The sequence below is a fragment of the Panthera tigris genome, chromosome E2 (assembly GCF_018350195.1).
Source record: "Panthera tigris isolate Pti1 chromosome E2, P.tigris_Pti1_mat1.1, whole genome shotgun sequence".
Classification (NCBI taxonomy): domain Eukaryota; kingdom Metazoa; phylum Chordata; class Mammalia; order Carnivora; family Felidae; genus Panthera; species Panthera tigris.
In genome coordinates, this window is record NC_056674.1 from 6613246 (window position 1) to 6636925 (window position 23680).

Consider the following 23680-nt stretch of genomic DNA (forward strand, 5'->3'; position numbering starts at 1 on the left):
TCTCTCTTTCCTGAGCAACTGGTCAAGTCCACATAGCCACCACCACTTTCATGGAGCTCTACTTCTGGCCACCATGAATCACCTCCAATCAGTCTGGGACCAACTACCAGAAAATGAGGAACCATCCTTATGCCCCAGAACTTAAGGAATTCAATGTGCCAATGATCAGAGAGTCCAGAAACCCAACTAGCCCCACTCTCTTTACCATACATAAGCTGCCCCTCGACCTCCAGGGGAACACATGTGTGGCCTCCCTGTCTTCTGGAGTCAAGCTGCCTTTCATCTGAGTGTCACTGTGTTGTGTCCAAATATCAAAAGAATATTTCAGATTTGAGGGCAATGGGGCTGCTACATCTGCACCCCAGTGATCGCCAGAGTTGATTCCACTCATCTGGCTGGCTACGCGGGTGACCCGTTCCTCCCTTGCCACTGCATGTGCATCCCTCCCAACGCTGTGTAATGGGTGGAGGAGGATGACCTTCCCTGATAAAGGAGGCCCTCTCTTTGGTCAAGAGGATGCAAGTAGCTGCACTCTTTGCTGGACCCTCAACACAAACCCTCAAGGTCCATTAGTAACAGAATGTACGGGGCGTCAAGGTTCATAGATTCCAGATACATCCAAATGAGGTGCGGCATGGGCAGTCTTCATTTCTTATGAAATAAAATGAAATAAACCATTAATAAAGTAAATAAAATCAGTTAAATAAAACAGAATAAAAGAAAAGAATCTTTCATTCTTATAAATATATTCCCCTTCCTTTGCTATACTCCTTCACCTACTGTGGACAGGAACTCTGTGCCTCTTACCCAGTGATACTCCTCACTCACTTGTGTGCACTTTTCCTCCCAGTTATCTTTTGTTTTCATGAGATCTGTACACCCTTTCCTCACAGACTCCAATAGGTGCTACAAGCTAATCGTTTTGCACACCTTGTCCCATTGTACCATATGGCCCAGCGATGTCCTTAAAACATGCCATATATTTTATCCCTGTGCATATTTATCCCCTGATCTCCCATAACCACATTCCATGCTCTCTGCACCCCATTCTCCTGTACCCCCTTTCCCAGTGCTCTAACACAGCTCACAGACCCCACACAGTGAAAGTTTCTCACCACACTCCACACCTCAAGTGGCAAAGCTCTGAGCACTGTTTAAATGTTGAAGACATTAAATGTTGCCATTGTGGGCTTGGTGACAGGGAGTCTCAAAGGCAATTAGGATCCTCTTGTTTTGGCTCACAGGTCTGGAGATATGCATGAAACTTTTCTCTACAAACATGTTACTGGAATACATATCCACCTGGTGACTTAGTAACTGTGGGCAAGTGAGGGGGACAGTGACATCTGTGTGGGTAGGTGCACTGTGTGTCAGAATGTAGACATGTGCATGAAGTCAGTGCGTGTGTATGAGAAGGACTTATTTCAGTACACGTTTCAGCATGTTTCAGTCAGTGAGTGTGCATACGTGCATTTGTACATATGTCTGAGTCTCCACAGTGTGTGCATTTCTGTGGTTGATGAATGGGTTGTGAGCCATATGGCTGTTTTCCCTGATGTGGCAAGTAGGGTGTGAGTAAAGAAAAATTCGTCTCTTACCAAGGGAGGTCAATGGATCAAAAGGAAAATAAGCAATTTAGTACAAAATTATAAAAATATATGTATTGACTTTTGAGGACAGATTAGCTGTTTCTTTGAAACCATCCCACCTCACCCTGCTTCTTCCAGCGGTGGGCTTCTTCCCAGTTATACTGTTGCAGATGATCATGTACTTTCCATTAGGTAGATGCCCAGACAAACATGTGTGTTTTGTTGTGAGAGAGTCCTGGGCAGAATCCAGGAAGTGATTTGTGTAGAGAAGAATTAGCCTAACCTAAGGGAGGTCTGGCGTTTGCCCTCTGCTACTGGAGTTGATCTCTAATTGTTTGAATCTCATGCCTGATAGGGGTGTCTTTGTTTGCTTGAAGGTTTGACCACCAGGCTATCTAACAATGAGGTTTAGGATGACCCTTTGGGCCCAAAGTACCATGTCAGTCTCTGGAAGGGCTAGAGGCTAAAGGTATCAGTTCATCTTGGGGACAGAATGGACAGTGAGGTCAGCCATGCAGAAGGTAAATGGTAGAGTTGTAGTAATACCGCTGGGCATCAAGGCTTGTGAGAGCCACCCTTGCTGGCAATACCCTATGAGTGTTATCCCATATGGACCCCAGAAGGTAACACTCCATGACTCCAGACATTGGACAACAAGGGGATCCACACTGGGTACATTTCCTGGACTCTGCCCCATGTATCTCTTCCCTGTCTAATGTTCACCCGTTCACTTTCCCTGTAATAAACCCCAACAGTCAGTAGAACTGCTCTCAGTGAGTTCTATGAGTCCTTCTAGAGAAGTATGGAAACTGAGCATGGTTTTCAGAAGCTCCAAACTTACTCTTGGTGTCAGCACTGAGTGTGGTCTTGTGTGCACGGCAGTCCCTTTAACTCCTCTGTTGAGATAAAACTCTCAGGGGGAAGGCAGGGTAGACGTACACAAAATCGTAGATTTCTCCGTTGTGAAATCTGAAGAATCATTTTGACTCTTATACTTTATGTTTCTTCTTTAATTAGAAATTAATTACATGATCAGTGAGTGCCCTTAGGAAATTTCAGCATAAGGAAGTCTAGAGAACTCTGCTAAGCATTCACTATAGTTGAATCAAGAAAGTAGCTTTGGCTTCAGTGACACTTCAGAGATGGATACAATCTGCCTGTGAAACCATCTGATCCTGGTGCTTTTACTTGTGGTGGACATTTCTTCAACATTTATTTCTATGGATTTTGTTTGTTTGTTTAGACTTACTAGCACAGCTAGAATTGATATTGTTAAAGTATATTTTCCCAGAAATTTCTAGATCATCATTTCCAAATCCATTAGCATTTAGCTCTATTAATGTGCCCAATAATTTCTGAAGTAAATGAATGATATCAAGTTTTTGCTTTTACTCTTTTCTCATTAGAAAGCTTTTCAATTAGCTTCTCTGATATCACTTATCCTGAATACTTCAATAATGGTTCAACTTAGGGATTGAAAATTAAGAATGGCATATATTTGGTGTAGCACTTCTCAAGGAAGCAGTGAATCCAGTGAGATATACCTGCTTGGCTGCCAGTCCCCCATGAGTCAAACTTCAGTAATTCCTGCTCCTTTCCTAGGAGACCCTGCCTGCCATAGGGATCATCAAAAATGAAGAGGCTCTCTCAAACACTCCAGTGGTCTATTTGAAGATACTCAGAAGGAACTTTTAATTGGTCTTTATAATTGGCAACTGGGAAACAACTTATTCATGAGTGTCCTCAGCTGCATACGGCTGAACTGTCATTGTGTGTACAGGAGAAATGATAATTACACTTCCAGGGGAGGTGAGGTCACAGATTCACAGACCTTTATCTGAGTCTGGCTGCCTCCTGTCCACATGTCCTGGCTGTTGTGATTCACACAGAGCCAACAGTCCTGACAACAGGGAAGAGTCCAGTGAGTACTTCTACTTCAGTCTGAGAGGCACAGTTTACAAGGAAATGTAGTCTGAGTAAGTACCTGTGTGTCCAGAAGGATTCTCTTGTGGTAGAAATAGATCCAATGGCAAGCTAGAGAAAGGGGAGGAAAACTTCCTCAGTTGTGAGCTGAGCAAGTGAAGACAGATTCCCGATGACTCCTAAAATAATGTAATGATATCCTCACTGAGGATGACTGTTGGTGAGGAATACCAGTGATAATAAAATGGGTTTTCTTAGCCACCGAAAGACTTTAGTTAAGAAACTGATGTTTTGCCCACATGTCCTTACACCAACCGCAGCCGACATTCACTGTATTATGAGTGATGTGCTCATGCCTTTATGCATGTAATGAAGAGTCGGATGGAACTTTAAGAATAACTTCACATTGTGCAGAAACCATCTAAGTGACTTTATTTCTAGAATAAACCAAGTGTGTGTAAAAAGTCCAGCTCTGGGTTTGTGATGCTGGTACTTCTAACTGCTCCTGCTTCTTCAAGTCTCTGGCACTCCCACAGAAGCAAACCAACAAACTGGCTGTTGACGTCAAAACCTTCAACGAACCTTTTGTTCACAGGAATGATTGTTGCTGTAATTTAAGGGAAAATGTACTGAATGACACAAGAGCTTCCATGGGTTTGGCAATAGCAATCATCTTCTCATCACAGACGATAGTTGGAATCCTGGGAAACTGCTCTCTTCTTTTCCATTATCTCTTCCATTACCACACTGAAGGGAGGTTGAGACCTACAGATTTGATTCTCAAGCAACTGATTATAGCCAACTCCCTATCGATGCTCTCAAAAGGAGTCCCCCATACACTGACTGCTTTTGGGCTGGAATATTTCTTCCATAATTTGGGATGCAGACTTCTTTTGTATGTTCAGAGAGTGGGCAGGGGGGTGTCCATTAGCAGCGTCTGCCTCTTGAGTGTCTTCCAGACCATCATGATCAGCCCCATGAACTCCTGGTGGAAGGATCTTAAAGTCAAAGCTCCAAAGTATGTTGGTTTCTCCATTACCCTCTGCTGGATCACACACATCATGGTAAATTTTATCATTCCTGTTTATGGGTTGTATGTGTCTGAGAAACACAGCAGCAAAAACATAACAAAGAAAAGGGATTATGGATACTGTTCTACTTCTGATCCTGAGGCAATCACAGGGTTACTTTTTGTAGTACTGATAATATTCCCTGAAGTTTCACTTTCTGGGCTGATGATCTGGGCCAGCGGCTCCATGGTCTTCATCCTGAACAGACACAAGCAGCGCATCCAACACATTCACAGCACTAACGTTTCCCCCAGATCCTCTGCTGAGTCCAGAGCCATCCAGAGCACCCTTGTCCTGGTGAGCACCTTTGTGTCTTTTTACTTCCTCTCCTCCATCTTTCATGTTGGCATTGCTCTGATTTATAATCCCACTCGGTGGTTAGTAAACACCTCTGCCCTAACTTCTATGTGTTTTCCAACTTTCAGTCCCTTTCTGATCATGACACGAGACTCCACAGTACCCAGGCTCTGCTTTCCTCGCAGAAGAAACACAAAATCTCCTAATCTTACCAAAAAATGTAAAGTGTGTGTTTTTGCACAAAACTCAGTTTTTTATTTTCATAAGACTTGAAAAGTCAATATAGTATTGTTTTAAAAATCATTTTCTAGTTTCTCCATTTGCTTTTGAGAGAGAGAGAGAGAGAGAGAGAGAGAGAGAGCCAGTACAAGTGAGGGAGGGGCAAGGAGAGAGGGAGAGAGAGAATCCCAAGCCAGAAGCAGGCTCTGCACTGTCAGCACAGAGCCTGATCCAGGGCTCAAACTCACAAACCATGAGATCATGACTTGAGGTGAAATCAAGATGCTCAACAGACTGAGTCACCCAGGCACCCCAAAAAGTCAATACAGCATCTTAAAGCATAGCTGCATGTCTTTCTATGGTGGACCCTATGTAGGAACACGTGAACATTATTTGTTCTTCCAATCAATGAGTGTAGAATGTCTTTCCTTTTCTTTGTGCCATCTTCTATTTCTTTCATCAATGTTTTACAGTTTTCAGAGTGAAAGACTTTTGCATCTGGTTAGGTTTATTTGTAGGTGACTTATTAGTTTGGGTACAATTGTAAATGGGAATGTTTTCATTTTTAAAGTTTGTATTTAATGGGACACATGGGTGGCTCAATCATTTAAGCCTCCGACTCTTGATTTTGGCTCGGGTCATGATCTCGTGGTTCATTTGATCGAACCCCACATCAGGCTTTGTGCTGTCACCAGGGAAACTGCTTGGGATTCTCTCTCTCATGCTCTCCCTCTCTGCCCCTTCCCCACTTGTGTTTGGTCACATGTGTACGCTTGCTCTCTCTCTCTCTCTCTCTCTCTCAAAATAAATAAATGAAACTTTAAAGTCTGTATTTAACTTCCAGTTAGTTAACATACAGTGCAATATTAGTTTCAGGTGTACAATATACTGATTCAACACTTCCATACAACACCCGGTACTGATCACAAAATTGCACACCTTGCTCCCCATCACCTATTTAACCCATCCCCCTCCCACTTCCCCCTGGTAACCATCAGTTTTTCTCAATAATTAAGAGTCTGTTTCTTGGTGTACTCCTCTCTCTCTTTTTCCCCCTTTTGCTCACTTATTTTGTTTCTTCAATTCCACATACAAGGGGCAGTTGGGTGGCTCAGCCGACTGAGCCTCAGGCTCTTGATATTGACTCAGGACATGATCTCTCAGTTTGTGAATTCAAGGCCCATGTTGGGTTCTGTGCTGATAGAGGGGAGCCTGCTAGAATACTCTCTCTCTCTGACCCTTCCCTACTTACACACTCTGTCCCTCTCTCAAAATAAATTAATAAACTTAAAAAAAAAAACTATTAAAATTCCACATCAAAGTGAAATAATATGGTATTTGTCTTTCTCTAAATACCTTATTTCATTTAGAACAATACTCTCTAGAGGCATCCATGTTGCGGCAAATGGCAAGATTTCATTCTTTTTTATGGCTAAATAATATACATATCTTTTTTATCCAGGCATCCGATGATGGACATTTTGGCTGTTTCCATAATTTGGTAATTGTTGACAATGCTGTTATAAACATTGAGGTGCATGGAATCCTTTGAATTAATATTTTTATATTCTTTTTTTTTTTTTTTTTATTCTTTGAGTAAACACCTAGTGGTGCAATTGCGGGGTCGTAGCTAGAGACGAGGGAAATTGTTTGCTTAAGTTCTCTTTCCACTGTTTCGTTATTCATCTATATAAAAAGGCAACAGATTTCTACACATTGATTTTGTAACCTGCAACATTACCAAATTCATTTATCACTTCTAGTAATTTTTTGGTGGAGTCTACCATATGATACACACATATACACACAGAGAATGGAATATGAATAGCCTTCTATAACAACGAAATTCTGGTAGAGGCTACAACCTGGATGAGCCTGAAAGACATGCTATATCCAGCAAGTCAGACACAAAAGGATAAATAAGGTATGATTCCACTTAAACAAAGTACCTAGAGATACCAAATTGATAGACACACAGTAAAATCATGCTTGTTGGCAACTGGGGGAGGGAAAATGGGAAATTATTGCTTAAAGGGCATGGAGTTTTAGATGGAGATGATTTAAAAATGCTGGAAATGGATACTGATGATGATGGCACAATACGGGAATACCACTGAAGTATACAATTAAATATGGTGAAAGTGGTACATATATTTTATGTTATGTATATTTTACCATAATAAAAAAGGCACAAAACCACAATGAGATACCCCATTATACCTACTACAATGAGTATTATTTTAAAAAACAACTTGGGGCATCTGGGTGGCTCAGTTGGTTAAGCGTCTGACTTCGGCTCAGGTCATGATCTCGCAGTCCATGAGTTCAAGCCCCGCGTCGGGCTCTGTGCTGACCGCTCAGAGCCTGGAGCCTGTTTCGGATTCTGTGTCTCCCTCTCTCTCTGACCCTCCCCCATTCATGCCCTGTCACTCTCTGTCTCAAAAATAAATAAACGTTAAAAAAAATTCTTTAAAAAAACAACTTAAAGATAACACATGTTGGTGAGGATGTAGAGAAAATGGAACCCTCATATGTTACCAGAAGGATGGAAAATGGTGCAGCCACTATGGAAAATGCAGTGGCAGTTACTCTGTAAGTTAAACAAGGACTTACCAGGTGACCCAGAAATTTCACTCCTATGTATGTAAGTCTAAAGAAATGAAGGGGTCAAGGGGGTCAAAGATACAAACTTCCAGGTATAAAATAAATAAGACATTGAAATGTAATGTATCACATGGTGACTATGGTTAACAACACCATATGGCTTATTTTAAAGTGGTTAAGGAGCACCTGGGTGGCTCACTCTGTTGAGCACCCCACTTTGGCTCAGGTCATGATCTTGCAGTTCTTGGGTTCAAGCCCAGCATCAGGCTCTCTGCTATCACCAAGGAGCCCACTTCGGATCCTCTGTCCCCTCTCTCTCCTCCCTCCCCCACTAACCCTCTCTCTCTCTCTAAAATAAATAAAACATTAAGAAAAATATTAAAGTGGCTAAGAGAGTAGATCTTAGAAGTTCTCATCACTCACACACACTCACACACACACACACACACACACACACACACACACAAATAAAATCTGAAACTATTATAATGGAATATGTCAATTATTCTTCAGTACAAAAGAGAATTGAAATAAAAGTTCCAAAAGAGATATACAAACATGTTCACAGCTGCACTATTCAGAAAAGCCAAAGGAGGAAACAAAATGTGTAAACATACAATGAGAATAGTGTTCAGCCATTAGAAGGACTGAAATACTGACATATAGTACAACATGCATCAACCCTGAAAACACTATGCTAAGGGAAAGACACCAGAAGCTAAAGGCCACATATTATGTGATTCCATTTATAGGAAATATGCAAAAGAGTCAAATTCAAACAGATGGACAACACATCAGTAGTTCCCACAATGTGGGAGGTCGGAATGTGCGTGAATGGCTAATGGGTGGGGGATGTCCTCTTGCAGAGATCAAAATGTCAGGGACGGAGGAGCTTGGGAACTCATGACAGCGTAGGAGGAGATCACCACATCCCACATTTACAACTAGACAACACGCACACCCAGGTCAATATATCAGAGAGCGATCCGAAGACTGGCAGAGCAATCTCCACAAGTAAATATAAAGAAGGTACATTTGAAAGACTAGGAAGGTCACAAAGGCAGAAGGAGGCTGCCGACAGAACAGAGTGAGCTCCGCTCATAGAGAGGACAGAGAAACACTGGCGTGTTCACATCGTTCAGACTAATCCCCATAACGTTTGGCTTTAAAAACCAGAGGGGCTGAATGCTGTGAGTTTGTAAAACCCAGTGGGACTTGAAGGCTGCAGCTTACACAGTCAGCTCACTCAGCCCTGGGTGAGCTGGGGGGTGAGTAATGGCTGAGTCCCAGCCATTAAACAGATAGCAGCCTGCACAGAGAGGCACACGAACATGGCAGTTTACCCATTGCCAGGGGAAAAGGGAGGCAGATCTGTTCATAGTGATTTCAGAGCAGGTCGGGAGACTTCTTTAAACATGAGGTAGCTGGCAGCTGTCATTTCCCTCTCCCACCCACCAGTTAAACACAGAGCCACCCGCAGGAAGCAGGGCTGCACAGACACTTGTAACCTCAGCCAAGGGCTCAGGGCAAATTTTGTTAAAGTTGCCCACAGACCCACACAGAGACAGCACCCAGTCACACACCCTCAGTCACTGTCCCACACTGGAACCACCCCCCTGTGCCCGACAGTGCTGGTACACAGCCTCCAGCTGTCACGGTGCTCAGTGGGACCTGACATAGGACTGGAGGCCCAGGGCAAATTTGCCAGCACCGGTGCCTGGCTCCCAAATTCCCTGGCAGGAACTTCCCCTCACAACTGGCCTCCAGGGCCCCACTAACAGCACAGAGAGCAAGTACAGTCCACGACAGGCAGAGAGTCAGTGCCCACAACCACACGGAAAGGAAAAGTGAACCAGACACAACAGCAGGGGGTCAGCAATACGCATAAGATACGCTCCCAAAGTGCCAGGTTCTGGTTAGGAGAGGACACTGCACCATGGGCAAACTCCAGAATCTCCTCTTCATACGTCACTACTTTCAAGAGCAGAAGACACAGTTGACTTTCCTAACACGCAGAAACAGACACAGAGAGGCAGTAAAATGATGAGACAGAGATAACTATCGCAGACAATATAACAGGACAGGCCACCGCCAGAGATCTAAGCAAAACAGATACAAGTAACATACCTGATAGAGAATTGAAATCAATGGTCATAAGAATACTCACCGGACTTGAGAAAGACCGGAAGACACGAGTGAGACCCTTAATACATATTGAAAGAACAACACAGCAGGGACAAAGGGCTCAATAAACACATGAGAGGGGCACCTGGGCTCAGTTGGTTGAGCATCTGACTTCGGCTCAGGGCATGATCTCATCAGTTGATGAGTTCGAGCCCCACATCAGGCTCTGTGCTGACAGCTTAGAGCCTGGAGCCTGCTTCAGATTCTATGTTTCCCTCTCTCTCTGACCCTCCCCTGTTCATGTTCTGTCTCTCTCTGTCTCAAAAATAAATAAACATTAAAAAAATTTTTTTAATAAAAATAAACACATGAGAAACACATCTGGTGGAAGGAATAGCAGGATTGAAGAAGCAGTGACCTAGTGACCTACAATTAGTGACCTAGAAGACAGAGTAATGAAAAGTAAAGCTGAACAAAAGAGACAAAAAGATTTATACAAAACAAGAGCAGACTTAGGAACTCAGTGACTCCTTCAAACATAATAATATTTGTATTACAGGACTCCCAGAAGAAGACAGAGAAGGGAGCAGAAAATTTATTTGAAGAAATAATTACTGAACATTTCCCTAATCTGAGGAAGGAGAGAGACATCCAGGTCCAGGAGGCACAGGGAACTCTCATCAAAATGAATAAAATCAGGGGGGAGTGGGTGGCTCAGTTGGTTAAGCGTCTGACTCTTGACCTTGGTGCAGTTCATGATATCACAGTTCATGGGGTTGAGCCCCACATCGAGCTCCTTGCTGAGGGCATGGAGCCTTCTTGGGATTCTGTTTCTCCCTTTCTCTGCACCTCACTTGCTCTCTCCTGGTCTCTCTCTCAATATAAATGAAGAAACTTTTCAAAAAGTCAATAAAAGCAGATCCACCCCAAGACCTATTGTAATTAAATTTGCAAAATATACTGATAAAGAAAGAAATCTTATCTAAAGGGCCACAAGACAAAAGAAGTCATTAACTTATGAGAGGTAACCCATAAGGCAACAGGAGATTTTTCAACAGAAACTTGGCAAGCCAGAAGGGAGTGGCCTGATGCATTTAAAGTGCTGATTTGCAAAGTCCACAGCCAAAAATATTCTATTAAAAAGGCTATCATTCAGAATAAAAGGAGAGACAGAGTTTCCCAGACAAACGCAAACTAAAGGAATTTGTGATCATTAAACCAGTATCCTGCAAAAAATATAAAAGGGGAACACTGAGAGCAATGGAGAGATCCTAAGTGACAGTATAAATGTAGGGAGCACACAAGCAGTAAAAATGAATATTTCTGTAAAAAGTCAATCAAAGAACTCACAAACAAATTGATATAAATATAATAACATATGCCTAAAATCTGGGGAGGACATAAGAAAAGGAGCAGGGGCATCTGGGGCTTGACCATAGTCTATTTATTGAACAAAATGCCGAGTACACAACTGTGATCACTTTGTGAACTTTCCTTGAGCTACATACTTATTACCAGTGATTGTGCCTTTATATTTTTTAAAAGATTTTTTTGTAATTTTTTAGAGAAACAGAGAAAGAGACAGACAGACAGACAGATAGATGGAACTCACAAGCCAGGGAGAAGGCCAGAGGCAGAGAGAGAGAGAGAGAGAGAGAGAGAGAGAGAGAGAGAGAGAGAGAATCCCAAGGAGGATCCCCATTCAGTGTGGAGCTCAATGGGGGACTTGATCCCATAACCCTGGGATCAGGACCTGAGCCAAAATCAAGAGTCTGACACTCTACCAACTGAGCCACCCAGACACCCCAGGCCTTTGTATTTTTCAAATGAATCTCACCATTCAAAAAAGATGGGATATGCTAAATAGAACAGTGTTGTTCTTCTATTGGAAAGGCAGTGTTGCACACTACATAATGCAATGACATTGTGCTTAGCTTTTAAATGTATGCTAAAATTTCTAGGTAAAACCAAGGAGCAATGTTACAACAATGATACAACTTCCCAAAGAGTACTCAATTGTTGTATAGAATTATAATTTCAAATTATATTTAAAAATTCATACAAAAACACAGATGAAAAGAGAAAATAAACCCCATTAAAACCAAATGTCAAACTGTTATATTAACCTTAAATAGACTAATTTATCCCTTTATTTTCTTTCACAGAAAATACACATTTATTGGAAAATAATGTTTGTTTCATGATGAGAGTCAAAAAATAACACCATAAGCAACGTAAAACCTCTGGCGCTGCTTCTGTAAGGAAACAGCTGAGAGGCTTCTGTGTCACTTTGGGAGCAGACCATCCTCAGGATCTCTGTGCTCCTGTGACAGCTGTGACACAGCATATATGGGCGGTATGTGGCTCCGGTCCTGCTGGAGGCCCAAGAAGCCTACATGGTCCACACAAGATCCTCTGGCCAACAGCATCACAGAGAATTTGAGGGCAGCAGGGAACCACTTCTGAGAAGGGACAGCAGGGGACAGCCTTGTCCCGCCTAACACTGGAGTGTAGACCAGTCTCTTAGACTCATGGTCCTGCTGGAGGAGTGGACGCCCACTGGCCTCGTGCTCAGTTTGTTGCCCAAATGTCTCAGCCAACAAAAACCTGAGACTCTTCCCAGGACAACTTGACCCACCAATTCTCACTGGTGTGGCCAAAGACAAGAAGGAAGTATCTGTGGTCTCAGCCCCTAAAGGCTGCTGGCTGAATCTTTGCACTTCAAATCCTGTCCATACTGGAGAAAGCAGCCAGGGTGAGCACCTCAAGCAGTAGTTCAGAACCACAGAAGAAGAGCAAGATGCTGTTCATGATGCCTTCCAGGAGGAGCATAGAGGTCTCTAGTCCACATAAATAGAATGGATCCATGTCCCTCCCTTTCAAATGGCTCTCCCTTCAGGGCTCCCAATGGAGTGGAAGTCTCCACCATAAACTATTCTCTTCACTTTGGAGACTCAAGTGTGCACCTCCAAAAACTCTTTCTTGCCATTACGGTCAAATCACCTTCACAAAGGAGAGAAATTTTTCTTCTCCAGATGCCAATTCCATGGAACTCCTGGCTTTGAAGATTGTCACAATCACCTGACGATGGAAAAGAATCAGCTAGGGGCGCCTGGGTGGCTCAGTCGGTTAAGCATCCGACTTCAACTCAGGGCACGATCTCGCAGTCCGTGAGTTCAAGCCCCACATCGGGCTCTGGGCTGATGGCTCAGAGCCTGGAGCCTGCTTCAGATTCTGTGTCTCCCTCTCTCTCTGCCCCTCCCCCGTTCATGCTCTGTTTCTCTCTGTCTCAAAAATAAATAAACGTTAAAAAAAAAAAAAAGAATCAAGAATCAGCTAAAATGTAATTCTATGCTGTCCACTACCCTCTCCAGTCCAACCTGTCCATTTCTCCCTGAAAATGTTTCCACAAGCTCATCTCCCATGCTCCCAAACATCGTACTTCACATGACTGACTCCCGCCCCTCTGGTATGACATGTACACAATTATACCTGGCTCCCCAAAGCTTTACTTGCTGACTTTATTTTCCCTCCAGCACTATTCTCTGCAGTGTCACTGATGACCTGGTCCATTTTCATGCTCTTTCTGGTTTTATTTTTAAGATTAAAATTTTTTTTAAGTAACTCTACAAACAACATGGGGCTCAAACTTACAACCCTGAGATCAAGAGTCACATACTCCACTGACTGAGCCAGCCAGGCACCCATTCATGCTCCTGTCCTTATAATTCCATGCCTACTTCACTTCTGGGAAATTTACTGTGACAAATTTAATGGACACGCTCAAAGCCTTCTCAATGATATCCGGATTGTTTCAGGACCCGGATATTACACTGCATAATTTCTGAATTCTTTCACTGCAAGCGTTTAGCACAACTTCAATCACATGAATACTTAAAGATAACTATGTTTCATTACGAATACTATTGCAACTTATTGCTTAATTGAAGAAGATGCTCAATATGTAATGTTTACCATTCTTGGGTTAGCCTCTCATCATTGTACCGGGGACTCTGAGAGTGAGGAATGACCTACCAAATGAGTATCACCGAAACACTTACAATTTATATCTTACTCATAGAATGAGGGGACTTCATATTCTTTGTCCAGGAGAAGCAAACTGTGGATACCCTGGGGTCATGACTCATGAGCAGAAAGGGGCTGAAAGATGGGAAACAGAGAGTGAATCCTGAAGCAGTGATCCAGAGAACCCAACTGGGATTTTCAAAAAGACCCAAAATACTATTAAAGATAGAAGAAAGGTGTTTAAGCAGACAAAGGGGCTCATCAGGAGAAAAATGGTTTTGGTGGCTGTGGACACAGGGGATGATGTGGCAGAGACATTGGTCTGATAAATCTGTTGGACCTCCTGCTTGTGCCATGATGAAAACCACGCAGCCGCTGGCCCAGAGCACAAGCCCCAAATATAACACATCAGGGAATGATAACAACGCTGCATACAATGAGTCCCCAGCTTTGTCACAACAAACAGCTGAACAGTATCCAAACATTTTCCTGTTTGTGATGTTTTTGTTGCTCAAAGTATGGGATACTACTCAAAAATATGGGATACAGCGTGTTTACCAGTATTTGCAAGACTCAGCACAGGACAGGTGAAGGGACAAGGCACTTGAGAGCTTTCCCTTAAGCGCTGCCCATCTGGAGTTCCAGGCGCTGATCGTGATGGCCTGAAAGACACTTGAGAGGCAGGTCGCACCAATGGACACACCCCTGGCTACGCCCTGAACATAAGGGAAAAATTTACATCCAAAATCACTGAACATGTTATACCACCCAAAAGATGACACTGTATGGTGTATTCCAAGAGAGAACAGGACCAAAATGTTGGCTACAATCAGCTTCTTGAAAACCAAATCTGTGGGCCTTGGCCTACACCCAGTGAAAGAAAGGAGGTCACAGTGGTAAAGAAGAGAGAAGTTCCCCAGGATTCCAAGCACAGTCTGCACTAAGAAGATCACTCCTACTGCCAGATCCCTGGTCGCCATGCTGTGTGTCCTCAGTGACTGATACTGTCTTCTGGGCTAGAGGATCCTGTGTGGGAATAAGAGGCAGGGGCCACATGAATCATGTCAGCTGAAATCCAATATTCTCCACTCACCAACACTTCCTACTTTCAAATAATTACTTAAAGTTCTTCAGTCATTTGAGGTCTTCCAAGAGATGCATGAACAACCATTACAGAACACATAGTATGTGTGAATCACTGTTATAACGACCACCCAGATGGTCACTTCTGATTTCTCACAAATACATGAGGCAGGCATCATTGCAATCCTTAGAAAGATGAGGACCACAAAAGCAGAGACGTTAAGTGCTCTCCCTGAATTTATTCACAATTGAGGGGCAGAGTAGGAATTGGAACCTGGGGGGCTGGTTCTAAAATACTACTTAGCTGGATTCTTCAAATAAACCAGATCTAAATTAGTTTTCTGTCTGCACATGGTCATTTCAATTTATAATGGTGTTATTTTATTTTAAATTTTTGACAAGTTTCTACTTATTTATGAAGTATTTTTCAATAGGTAAACATTAACTGTAAATCCCACCCTAGAGATCTCAGTAAACCGTAGATGCACAGACTGTAGAACTACAATGCTGCAGGTTCCTGCCCCGTGACAACCTGGAATTAATGAATGTGAGAGGGCTCAATATTGGAAACGCAACAGAAAGAATCATTTGCTTTCATTCCAAAAACAAAAGTGCAATACCACAAGACATAGGAGCTCTGTAAGTACTGTCTGATTAAATTGTGTGCATTAGAAACAAAATTAGTACTGTCTTCAACGTATGCACACACACACATGCACAATTAATGCCTGAGTTAAATAAAATTAGTAGCAATATAGCAAGCTTTGTCAAAGATACTGAAATACAAGACACATGGAAAAAGATGTTAAGGCAAGAACTTTGTATATTGTATAAGTGAAATAATCTGGAATCTGGATTGGTATTATATTATGTTGGTATAATAATATTTAAAATTCATTTTTTATTTTAGAGAGAGAAAGAGAGTATATGTGTGGGAAAGAGGGCAAAGGGTGAGAGACACAGAGAGAACCTTAAACACGCCCCGTGCTCAGCACCAAACTCAATGCGTGGCACCATCCATGACCCTAGGATCATGACCTGAACTGAAACTAGGAGTCGGACAATCAACCAACTGAGCTACCCAGCTGCCCCAGGATTATAATATTTTGAGGCAGCAGAAGTATCACAAGATGCATTTGAGCCTAAAAATCTTGCCCTGAAACCTAAGTTATATTTTACTTAAAAGTTGTTTCCCTGACATCACTGGTAAAAGGCTCTCCATAATCAATTGAGATACAATTCTTTAATCTTTTAAGGCATCACAGATGTAGAGTTAGAGAAAACATTTTGATTCTAGCAACTGTGATCAGATACACTTTTTCTGCACACAACCAGATGATTACTATACATGCATCCAACTATTTAGTACAAATATGGATGTGTTGTAAGTGCACCTTAGAACCTGACAATTATGCCTACAGTTCATTAAAATAGACTGAACAACATACTGATTCCACAAATACAGCCCTTAAGCACATTAAAAATCAGATTTCATAACCATTTGGGTGAAACCACATACTCACTGTCAGTGAGGACTACCCTACACGCCTTAGGAGCCATCAGGGTTGGGTGTAGGTCTAGGACCCCATCTCTCTATACCAGCTCAGCTCCTGGCTCAGGAGGTAATCCAGCTTCCCGTGTGGCTTTGGCACTGAGCCAGATTCAAACGCAGAAAACCCCCTTTGTTCAATCTGGTCACTTACCTGGACTCCTGACACAGTTCCTTCCCTTACAGAGTCTACCCCTCAGATGAACACAGAGAAAACCCACCTACTTCTTCCTGCTGCCTGCATGATGGGCTCTGTGTGATGGTCAGAGAAGTGAGTACGTGTGCAAGATGGGCAGCTGGGTCCTGAGATGTGTTTATTACTGTGTGACGGCCCCCTCCACTCACAATGGCAATTAGCATTTCACCTGAAGCGGCACTGACAGTGACAGGCTTGGGACCTGAGAATATTTTTGCCAACTTTCTCCCCGCTGGCCAGTTACCAAGAACAACTACAAGTTTCTAGCTAGCACCTCTAGAAACCACTGGTGTGTGGGAAAGGACGCAAAGCCTGAAAGAAAGAAGAAGCCTGGGCAGGAGAGCACCATGGGCCCAGAACAGAGAGCGCCGGACAGGAGAGCGGGCATGAGTGAGACACGGAGTCCAGGTCAAGGGCTGGGGTGAAAGGGTTAAGAGAGAGAAGTAAAGGTTTTCAAGTTATAAACACATGACCTCTCAGGGGAAGAAAGGACACGGCATCTGACCTGGTAATCAGTATTAGTCTGAGAAAGACTTTTTTTTTTTTAAGTTTATTTATTTTTATTTTTTTTAATTTTTTAACGGTTTTTTTTATTTATTTTTGAGACAGAGAGAGACAGAGAATGAACGGGGTAGGGGCAGAGAGAGAGGGAGACACAGAATTGGAAGCAGGCTCCAGGCTCTGAGCCATCAGCCCAGAGCCCGACGCGGGGCTCGAACTCACGGACCGCGAGATTGTGACCTGAGCTGAAGTCGGACGCTTAACCGACTGAGCCACCCAGGCACCCCATTAAGTTTATTTATTTTTAGAGAGGGAGAGAGCGAGCAAGTGGGGGAGGACCAGAGAGAGACAGAGAGAGAGAGAGCGAGAGAGAGAGAGAATCCCAAGCAGGCACTAGGCTGACAGCGCAGAGCCTGAAGCGGGGCTCAGTCTCTCAAACCCCAAGATCGTGACCTGAGCCAAAATCAAGAGTTGGATGCTTAGCCCACTAAACCACCCAGGTGCCCCAGACTTTTTCCCTTTGATCTTCAAATCTCTAGGCCTCTTTGTTATTATCTGGAAAAACCATACTTTGCAAAGAGGCCTATTTTATGCCATTAAAATACCCATACCTTTATGGATTGCATTGTGTCCCATCAAAATGAAATGTGCTAGGGGCTAGCCTGGGTGGCTCAGTAGGTTGAGTGTCCAACTTCAGTTCAGGTCATGATCTCACAGTTCGTGGGTTCGAGCCCCGTGTCAGGCTCTGTGCTGACAGCTCAGAACCTGGAGTTGGCTTCACGGATTCTGTGTGTGTGTCTCTCTCTCTTTGCCCCTCACCCACTCGCACCCTGGCTCTCAAAATAAATAAATGTTTAAAAACAAAAGCAAAACCAAAACAAACAAAAAATTAAAATGAATGTACCGAAGTCTTATCCCCTGGTAGCTCAGAATATCTAAAGAATACGACCTTCTTTAGAAATGGAATCACTGCAGATGATATGAGTTAAGATGAGATCACACTGGAGAAGGGTACACCTAATCCAACATGACTGGCATCCACAAAAAAGGGAAAATTTAGGGTCTCCAGGGTGACTCATCGGTTAAGTGACCAACTCTTGATTTCGGCTCGGGTTGTGACCTCATGGTTCGTGAGATGGAGCCCCAAGACAGGTTCTGTGCTGACAGTGTGGAGCCTGCTTGGGATGCTCTCTCTCCCTCTCTCTGCTCCTTCCCTGTGTGCTTGCTCGCTCTCTCGCTCTCTCTCTCTCTCCTTCTCCCTCTCCCTCTCTCAAAATAAATTAATAAACATTTTAAAAAAACAAAAAGGGGAAATTTAGAGGCAGACATGCACACAGGGTGAACACCACATGAAGTTATGATTCCACAAGTCAAGGAAGCAGAAGCTGGGAAAGTGGCCTGGAGCAGACCCCCCAGGACCTTCACAGGGTGCACGGGCCTGAGGACACTTTGATCTTGGACGTTTAGCCTCTAGAATGACCAGACAATACACTTCTGTTGTTTCAGCCACTCCATATAAGGTCCTTGTTATGACAACCACAGCAACTGTCACACCTTCCCTTCCACCTGCCTCCCCACAGGCAGACGGACATAAACGCAGAAAAGGCCACCTTTCCATGTCCTTTGCCACAGCGGGGATTCAAACACAAACAGGTCTGATCTGAAGGTCATACCATGGGTTTCTCCTCTCCTGTCTTCAGAGACACTGCCCTCCTAGAAACATCTCAAATCCTGCTACAGCACTGGGGACCGGACTGTACCAAGATCCTCCAACAAAACTCAGGCACAGTAACCCCTTTTACCTCCCCGTGGGTCAGAGTATGACGTAGATTTACATTTTCTACTTTACATTTTCGGTTCAACTGTTCAAAATGAACAGTGACCATTTAATAAAAGGTAGAGGGTATCCGGATGGTGGAATCTTGCATGTTACAGCCATTTGGAAGGTCAAGTTCGCAGGTATGCAGAGAATGTGAGGATGTGCGAAAATGGTGAAGTCATCCCATCTCAAGAACCACCGAGACCATCCTCATGTGCACAAAGCAACGTGACCAATTATCCACTTCCCACCATGTGTGGAAGAGCCAACATTTAACTCTTTTTTTTTTTTATTAGGAAATATCACTATGTTTTCCCAATAATATAGGAATATTGTACATTGTTCCCCCCAAATACAGAGAAACTTAAAGCTCTTAGAACCCTACCCAGATAATCACTATCAATATTTTTTTTCATTCAACGCTTTAAATGTGAAACAAGGAGGGTTCTGATAACATGAGTCATTAATCATTTCCATTGAATAAACAGCAATGTTTCGGGAATTCAGGATCTATTTCTATTGGCAAAATGATACCACTTTCATACACCTCCAGACAAACTCTCAACCAATTTGTAGGAGAAAGTAGGGGGTCAAGGTTCTGAGACTGCAGATACATCCAAATGTTTGGCCTTTTCTTATTGAATGAATGAATGAATAGGAAAAAAGGAATGTTTCAATCTTATAAATCCATACCCCTTTTCCTGCTGTGCTCCTGAACATACTATGGACATGAACTCTCCTGTGCTTCTAACCCAGGCCTGCTCCCCCCCCCCATTATTTCCCCTCATCCCCACAGAGACCAGCGGGTGCTATACTCTCAATTTCGAGGCACAGCTTGTCCCCTTGTTCCATCAGGGACCCTCAGTGCCCTGGGACCACACCAAACGCTTCACCTCCTCCCGAACATTTCTAACCCCTGACTCTCACTCCCACCCTCCCCTCCTGGCACCTGCTTCTCCTGAGCCCCCTTTGCCCAATGCTCTACTTCTTACCCAAAACAGTCACATCCCACACACTCAAAGTTCCCCACCACACTCCCCACTTCCAGTGGCAAAGCTCAGAGTACTTTTTCAATGTCGAACACATTAAATGTTGCCATTGTGGCCTGTGGTGAGGAGTCCAAAGGGCAATTAGGATCCTCTTGTCTTACCTCACAGGACTGGAGATATGCATGAAACTTTCGTCTCCGAAAATGTTACTGGGATACATATCCACCTGGTGACCATGTGAGTGACTGTGGGCGAGTGGGACATGTCATCTTGGTGGGTGTGTGCATCGTGAATGCGTCAGAAACATGGACATCTGCATGGGGTGAGCGTGCATGTGAGGGAGTGAGAGAAGGACTTATTTCAGTACATATTTCAGTGTTTGAATCTGTAAGTGTGCATGTATACGTTTGCACACAATCTGAGTAAACACTGTGTGTGCATTTGTGTGTTTGGAGATGGGTTGTCAGACAAACGGCTCTCTTCCCTGATGTGTCAACTAGGGTGTGAGTACAGAAGAATTAACCACACCCAAAGGGAGGTGTGGCCTTTGCTTCTGCTGCAGGGAGAGACCTCTTGAGTGTTTAATGTCCTGCCCCACAGAAGTGTCTTGGCTCAGAGGCTTCTCCACCAGACTGCCTAACAATGGGATTTACAATGGGCCTTTAGGCCAAAAGTATCATGTCAGCTCTGGAAGGGCTGGAAACGAAAGGTATCAGCTCACCTTGGGGACATAATGGGGACTGAGGTCAGCCATACAGAAGGTAAATGGAACAGCTGTACTAAAAACTCTGGGCACCAAGGCTTGGGTGAGCCTCCATTGTTGGCAATACTCCATGTTTGGCAATAGTCCATGTTAACCCAACTCAACCCCAGAAAGTAACACTCCATGACTCCACAGAGAGAGGACAATGAGGGGATCCACACTGGGTACATTTCCTGGACTCTGCCCCATGCATCTCTTCCCCATCCTATGTTCATCTGTTCACTTTCCCTGTAATAGACCACAACAGTGAGGAGAACAGTTCTCGATGAGTTCTGTGAGTCCCTCTAGAGACCTACGGAAACTGAGTGAGGTTTGGGGAACCTCCAAACCTGCTGCTGGTGTCAGCTGTGAGTGTGGTCTTGTGTGGACCGTGGTCCCTCTAACTTCTCAGCTGGAATAAAATGCTCAGGGGGAAGGGATGGTAGACATAGGCCAAACGGTGACTTCTCTATTGGAAAGCCTCAAGAATCTATTTTGGCTCTTAACTTTAGGTTTCTTCACTCATTACATACTCAGTGAATGCTCCCTAACGAAATTTCAGCATAAGTCTAGAGAACTCTGCTAACCATTCACTGCAGCTGAACTAAGGAAGTAGCACTGGCTTCTCTGATCGTTCAAAGAATGGTACAATCTGCCTGTTAAACTGGTTCTTTCACTTGTGACAGACATTTCATGGACATCTGTCTCGATGGATTGTTGGTTTGTTTGGACTTCCTCACACAGTTGGGATTGAGACACTATTTTTCTATAAAATTTCTCTATCATCATTTCCAAGGCAACTTGTATTTAGCTCTACTAATGAGTCCAATCATTTCTAAGATAAATGACTCATGTCAAGTTTTCGCTTTTACTCTTCTGTCACTGGACACTGTTTTTAGTTACTTTCTCTGAGATCACTTATCTTGAATACTTCAAAAATGATGCAGCTCAGGGGTTGAAGACTACCACTCAATTTAAATTGGGGTAGAGAACTTCTGAAGGAAGCAGTGAATCCAGTGAGATACACCTGTTCTGCTGTCTCCCGTGAGTCAGACCTCAGGATTTCCTCTCTCTTTCCTAGGAGAACCTGTCAGCCTTTAGAGATCATGAAAAAATAAAAGGGTCAATTTGAAGATATTCAGAAGGAACTTTTAATTGGTCCTGATAAGTACCAACTGGGAAAATATTTTTTCATGAAGATTCTCAGCTCCACAAGCCTGAACTGTAACTGTGTCTATAGGAGAAATGGTCATTGCACTTCCAGGGGAGGTGAGGTCACAAATTCACAAACCTTTGTCTGAGTCTGGCTGCCTCTTGCAGACATGAACTGGCTGTCGTGACCTCCACACAGAACCAACTGTTCTGACAACAGGAAAGATTCCAGTGAATATTTGTATTTCAGTCTAAGAGGCAGAGTTCTTAGGAAATGAAATCTGAATAAGTACTTGTGTGACCAAAAGGATTCTTCTGGGGTAGAAACAGATCCAATGGCTGATCTAGAGGAGGGGGAGGAATAATTCCTCAGTAAGGAACTGAGAAAGTGAAGACATGGGTGTCCTAGTCCCTACACCCATTCCTGATCCCTCCTAATATAATGAAATTCTTACCAAGAATGATCGTTGGTGAATGTTACTAGTGATAATAAAATGGGTTTTCATAGCTGCTCAAACACTGTAGTTAAGAAATTGACGTGCTGTTCACATTCCCTTACAAAAACCATGAGCTACATTCACTGTATTATGAGAGATGTACTTATAATGCCTTCATGCTTATAATAAAGAGTACAACAGAACTCAGAATAACCTCACTTTGTGCAGAAACCATGTATCTGAATTTATTTCTGGAATAAAGAAAGTGTGTTGTAAAACTCTAGTTCTGGGTTTGTGAGACACTTGAAACAGTTATTGTGTCTCTACTGAAAACATGTGCACTTTCGGTGCTCTAAAGGTTACCATGAGACTGCTTTCCTGCTTCAAGTTAGGGAAGCAGCATTTGGGGAAAAGTGAACTCACTCATTATGGTTTCAGAAAACACTTGGGAGGACCTAATGCATGTATATTATTCTCTCTGATTTAACTATATTCTAACCTCAATCCCAAGCTCACTACTCACTTCACTATGATCAACTTCTACTGTGCATAAAATGTCACATTCCATGTTATGTATGTCTCTTGTAGTTTACCGCACTGCACAAATTCTGCCCCATAGCTAATAGTTACACTAACTCGTGCATTAAAAAACTACGGAGAGGGGCGCCTGGGTGGCGCAGTCGGTTAAGCGTCCGACTTCAGCCAGGTCACGATCTCGCGGTCCGTGAGTTTGAGCCCCGCGTCAGGCTCTGGGCTGATGGCTCGGAGCCTGGAGCCTGTTTCCGATTCTGTGTCTCCCTCTCTCTGCCCCTCCCCCGTTCATGCTCTGTCTCTCTCTGTCCCAAAAATAAATAAAAAACGTTGAAAAAAAAATTAAAAAAAAAACAAAACTACGGAGTATGTGATCTGAAATAAGTAATTATTTGGCGTCTGGCCTGCCATGTTTTATCACATATTAGTGTTTCATGCATCGTGATTTAGGAACAAAGTGACATTGTTCCCTAATGTCCATTGTATCTGTGCTCCAGCAGGACAGCAAACAAGGCTTTCTGCTGCCAAAGTTAAGAGTAACACAATCTTGTGTTGATAAAATCCAACTTGTGCAAGGGCAGGTTACTTTAGGATGATGCTGTGATTAATGGATCTGTGTTTTAGTAGAATCTTCAAAACTTCATTCATATGTCACATTGAATTATACAACAAGTAATTAAATAGAAATGGAAACCTGTTACAAACAAAACTCCCAACAATGTAAACTACAATATCAAGGTCTCAACCTAAAGAGAGAGGTGAATTATGTCAAGGCACAGCTGACATAGTTGGTTAGTGGAGCACAGTGGTCAGAGCACAGTCTATGAAA

At 43.2% G+C, this 23680-nt stretch overlaps 1 protein-coding gene and 1 pseudogene across 1 annotated transcript; one reads left to right on the top strand and one right to left on the bottom strand.

Moving 5' to 3' along the window:
- The first annotated feature begins 2101 nt into the window (after nucleotides 1-2101).
- LOC102957344 (vomeronasal type-1 receptor 4-like) lies at nucleotides 2102-12601 on the top strand. Its single transcript, XM_007074324.2, has 3 exons — nucleotides 2102-2110; nucleotides 4031-5099; nucleotides 12423-12601. The coding sequence occupies exons 1-3, from the start codon at nucleotides 2102-2104 to the stop codon at nucleotides 12599-12601; spliced, it is 1257 nt and encodes a 418-aa protein (XP_007074386.2).
- Nucleotides 12602-13822: 1221 nt separating this feature from the next.
- LOC102957068 lies at nucleotides 13823-14915 on the bottom strand (annotated as a pseudogene).
- Between the last annotated feature and the right edge of the window lie 8765 nt (nucleotides 14916-23680).

Excerpts from the sequence above, each read along its gene's own strand:
- LOC102957344 (XM_007074324.2), top strand. Across the intron at positions 5,100-12,422 it reads TCCTAATCTTACCAAAAAAT|CCAACAAAAACCTGAGACTC; the intron begins GTAAAGTGTGTG and ends CAAATGTCTCAG.